This window comes from Chenopodium album, chromosome 18 (genome assembly GCF_948465745.1).
Source record: "Chenopodium album chromosome 18, dcCheAlbu1.1, whole genome shotgun sequence".
Classification (NCBI taxonomy): Eukaryota; Viridiplantae; Streptophyta; class Magnoliopsida; order Caryophyllales; family Amaranthaceae; genus Chenopodium; species Chenopodium album.
Window position 1 is genome coordinate 39,439,911 of NC_137851.1, and position 5,454 is coordinate 39,445,364.

General features: G+C 34.2%; 1 protein-coding gene across 1 annotated transcript; it reads right to left on the reverse strand.

Moving 5' to 3' along the window:
- Positions 1 to 3,647: 3,647 nt before the first annotated feature.
- On the reverse strand, positions 3,648 to 4,676 carry LOC145592132 (uncharacterized). The gene has a single exon (XM_081648593.1). It carries the CDS (start codon positions 4,674 to 4,676, stop codon positions 3,648 to 3,650), a length of 1,029 nt encoding a protein of 342 aa, XP_081504719.1.
- Between the last annotated feature and the right edge of the window lie 778 nt (positions 4,677 to 5,454).

The following is a 5,454-nucleotide window of genomic DNA, read 5'->3' on the forward strand; positions in this document are numbered from 1 at the left end:
CGCTTGTCCCCGAACGTCGGCTGTAATTAAGACTTGCAAAATAAAATTTTCCAAGGGACACGTATAGACTATGATTGACTTGACCAACTGACTTGACCAAGCTTGACTTGACATGACATGACATGTGTATAACTTGTGGTTGTGTGTGTATATGGTGTGTGTGTGCAGACACAAGCAACCGAAAAAGCAAAAGCAAAAATTTTCCGTCATTTTTGTCATTAGACGAGTGGAGGGTATCGACTTTCTCCCGAAAAAGAAAGACGTGAAAACTGAACTTTTATTTTCAAACTTCCCTCGATGAGAAAATATTAAAAATGTTTTTTAACTTCCCCAAAAGAAAAGACATGAAAAAGGGAAGAAGTTTTGAACTTCCTCGTTGTGCAAGACGAAATGAATCACATGGATTGAATTGCTTTTCTTGAAGATAATGTATGCATGATGCATGTTCTTAAGCTAGGAGGCTAAGGACAATTACATCATGTGACACAATAGATGAATGAACTTAGGTCCCGGAGCTAAGCATCATATATGGTGTAAAGAAATGATCTTGAACGTCACTTAGGTTTGGAAGCTAAGCACGTATATAGATGAAGTGATTGATAAGTATTGCATAATGAATGTTGCTTAGGTAAAGGAGCTAAGCACGATATGCGATGCATGAAACAATGAATATTGCTTAGGTCTGGAAACTAAGCAAGTATATAATGTTTTCATTTGATGAATGTTGCCTTGAAAGATGATGAAACATGTATAGTGTTAAAACAAGATTTCATGAAAAAGGGTTCTTAAAGGGAAAGATGATTTGGCTATGTATGTGTGAAAGAAGTGTGTGAAAGTGGTACTAAGGTGAGGCTGCAAAGGCTATGGTGAGGGAAATGAATGTGAGAAGAGTCGAGATGGTGACTCTTTAGGCTAGGTAGGCTAGATGGTGTGGTTCAAGCCCCAAAGTGTATATCTAGATTGATAGTGTCATAGGGATAAGCATTGGATATTCTTCAACTCGATCATGCATATGAATGTGGCTGCACCTCAATGTGAGGTTGTCTACGTATCCGTTCGGAATCAGGCCAAACATAGCTCTAACCGAACTTTGCACAAGTGTGTGTACACCTCAAAGAGGTCTTTCAAGGGTTGTAATGGTTAAGCTGATGGTTTAAGGAAGAAAGGGGTAAAAGGCTTAAGATCCGAGAGAAGCCCCCAAGATATGTAATTGTTTTGCAAGTTTTATTTTTCATATATTTTTTTTGTATTGAATTTCTTTTCTCTTTTTTTTCATTCTTTTGAATCAATGTAGGCAATCTTAGATCATGCAGTCTATCACTCACTTAGCATTCATGTTTCTCAGGCACGGTACCAAGCACTCGATAAGAGACACAATTTGAGACGCGTTCATATCAAAGACATTGGAACACTTGCCTTTAGACATTGTTTTTTTATTTACTTAATTAATTTCCTATTGATTGATTTAATGCTATGCAACTAGACTTGCGCAGGTCTATTATGTATGAGTTTAGCAATATCAATTCGAGATTCGAGAGATGAGAATTAATGTTTAGGCTTTGTTTCAATAGGCAGGTTAATTTATAAATGGTTAAGTCGAGATTCGAGAGATGAGATTTAATACCGGTAGATTAATTCTGTGATTGTAATACGTAGAGAAAGCCCTTTATGATCTGATTAATTGATGCATTGATGATTGATTATTATGTTTTACCCTGGAATGTTATTTATTGGTGAACCTATGCCCTAGGCCTTTATTCCTTGATTTTCTCTACCCTTAATCTTAGTAGTTTAGTCTCCCTTTGATTATATTATTTTGTTACTTAATAACTTAGATTGCTTAGATTAATTAGGAATAGAAAGACTTGTTTCCCTGTGGAATCGACCCTACTTCCTTATCTGCATTAGTTAGAGGATTTAGGAATTACTGTTGATTAGGTAATACGACTTTAACCTGTCAGAAGCCTAGGGTCACATGTTCACCAATAATTTATATTTTGGGATAAAACATAATAATCAATAATCAACATTGCACATATAACATGATTAACAGGCTCTCGCAATTTATTAATCAACATAGATCTAACAGGCTCTCGTAATTTACTAGATCTAAGTTCCTATTGAAAATAGCCCTTTAATATCAAATTAACATCTGCTCGATTTATCAATTCAATATTGCTATACTTTTACAATCAAATCACATCTACTCGATTCATAATCCAATTGTAAAGAATTAAAAAAATTCAATAAGAAATTATCATGCAATATCAATAATCAACAATAACAAATTATCCCTTCATATTAAATATGGATTCCCCAAGAACCCTAGAATTAAACTACTCACACATAATTAATTCTAAAAAATAAAAGCATATGAAGAAGACATGATTAAGATTAAAATAAGAAAGTAAACAATAAAGGAGAGAAGAAGGAATACCGAAAGAAAGAAAATATGGAATTTCACTAAAAAGGGAAGAGCTTGAGTTTAACAATAATCACCAACTAAAAAGCTCTCTAAAGTTGAGTATGAGAAAAGAGAATAAACTGGTAAATGGACCATTACAATGAAAAAAGCAGGTGGAAAAATCATTTCTAATTGACAAAGTGATTCAACTATCTGAGAATGAAGATTGTCAAGGTCTTTAGGGTCAATGGTTTTACCCCATATGCCTTTAAAAAAACTGACAAAGTCTAATCAGTGGAGTTGCAACTTCCTTAGGTAAAGTTGCCTTTATTGCAATTGGAAGCAAGTAATGCATACAAAAATGAGCATCATGGCTCTTATATCCTGTTATCTTCCCCTCATTAACTTGCACACAACGAGCAATGTTAGAAGCATACCCTTGAGGCAACTTTGCATTTTTTATGGTTCGGCAAAACAAGCGCTTCTTCTCTAATGTCATCCAGAAGCGTGACCTTGGGATCTCTTCACGAAGGTCATCTATTTCAATAGGCTGAAGTTCTGGCAAAATTTTAAGAACTTTCAAATCACGACGAGCACACACATTGTCCTTGGTTTTCTTAGATATATCTAACAATGTTCCAATGATATTATCAAATATATTTTTTTCTATGTGCATCACGTCAAGATTATGTCGACTTGTACAATGCTTCCAATAAGGAAGGCTATACAAAATCGACAACTTTCTCCACGGAACATCATCATCGTGCTTTTTTTTGTTCATCTTTCCAAAGTCATTGGGAAAATCTTGTAGTAAATCTTCAATTTCAGTACCTTTCAATCTAAAAGGTTCAGTTCTCTCCTCAATTTCTCCAAAAGTTCTCTTATCATGGCGCCAAGGGTGGGTTGAATCCAAAAATATACGATGATGCCAATAGCAAAATTTACGACTGTGGTCCAACCATTGTGATTCTGTATCATAATGGCAGCAAGGACAAGCCCTTTTCCCCTTTGTGCTCCAACCAGACAACATTGCATAAGCTGGAAAATCACTGATCGTAGACAGTAAAGCTGCATGCATCATTAACCTCTTATCAGTTGAAGCATCGTATGTTTCCAGCCCAACCTCCCATAGCTCTTTTAGATCTTTGATTAGTGGTTGTAGATAGATATCAATATCATTGCCCGGGGATGAAGGGCCAGGAATAAGTAATGTTAACATTAAAAACTCGTGATTTGTAACCAGCTAGGGAGGTAAGTTATAATTTACCAAGATAACTGGCCAGGTACTATGTACGATGCTCATCGTGTGAAATGGGTTAAATCCATCAGTAGCCATACATAGCCTAACATTACGTGGATCTTCAGCAAACTTTGGATACAACTTATCAAAGTCCTTCCATGCTTGACCATCAGCAGAATGTTGTAAAAGCCCATTAGTTTCACGTCCATTTGCGTGCCATGTCATGTACCTTGCTGTCTCTTGGCACATAAATAGCCTTTGCAACCTTTTCTTGATGGGAAAATATCTTAGAATTTTGGCAGGTATTTTATGGGCCTTTTCATTTACCTGATCCTCGTCATTTGATTTCCATCTTGAAGTCTTACAAACATGGCAACTCGTTGCATTTTTATTTTCCTCCCAATACAACATGCAATCATTGGGGCATGCATCTATCTTCTCATAATCCAAGCCCAAAACATTTAAAGTATTTTTTGCATCATTAAAAGAAGAAGGTAGCTTTGCATCATTAGGCAATATATCCTTAAGAAACTCTAATAAAGCACCAACTGCAACATTGCTAACCTTATAATCACACTTGAAAATTAATAGTCGAATTGTAAAGGCAAGTTTTGTCATTTTCTTACAACCTGGATACAATTCTTGTTGCCCTTCTTCAATAAAATTGAAAAACTTCTTTGCATCTTCATTTGGCCCCTCTTTGAAGGTATCACTAAACAAAACTTCTATGTCATCATTCACATCATTCATGTATTGGGGTACATCAGAATCAACTACTACATCTTTTCTTTCGATGTCCTCCCTTACATCTAACAATATGTCTAATCTAGGGACAAAACCGTTGCAAATCATATGCTCTTTAATAACATTCCTATTATGCCAATAACGATAGTGACAAATTTCACATGGACAACAAATTTGATCTCCTTGTGAGCTGGATGCAAAAGTCTTTTCTATATACTTATCAACTCCATTTTCATATTCATCACTCCATCTAGCAAATGTCCACCACTTTGTATTTACTTTATTCATTACTCTAGTTAAAAGGCAAGAAAGAAAAAATAGATATTCTATTATTATATATAGCCAATTACAATAATATAAATACCAAATTCACCCTACTAACGGTTATTTGCTTATCATTTTTTTATTCCAATAAATATATATTAAATATAATATAATATAAAAAAACAAGTGAGGGAGAACAACCACCAGAAACAATCATATATGTACAATCATGCAATACATGAAACAATAAGAGAAAGTCACACAATGATTATAAAATTATAAGTCAAACAAGAAGTAAGAACTAAGAGTTGGTCCAAATACTAATGCGTAATCTAATAAATCTAAAGTCAACTATTTAATTAAATACATAATTATGCATCTAATTCCACCACAACCCAAACCTTCATGCTACAATCAATATATAGTATATATGAAACAATAATAATACTCACATGTTTACAAATAAAAGTAATATTGCATAAATGATTTGGAGAATGAATTACCAATGATACAAAATAAGGTTGCTAACCAAGAGTAGTATAAGAGTATCCAATATTAACATGCAGATATATGTATAACCCAATTTCATGTCCTAAACATGATACTAATAACAAGATCAAATCTATTCTATACTCCATACTTTTACTCAATGGATTAAACCCAAATTATTAGATAGTTACCTTGGCCAACTGAGGGAGTGTAGTGCTGCAAATGCCGAAACTGACGTACTGCTTTACCCCTAATAAAGTCAATAGAAAACATAAATTCAATATGCATACAATTTGTTTAAAAAAATTGTCAC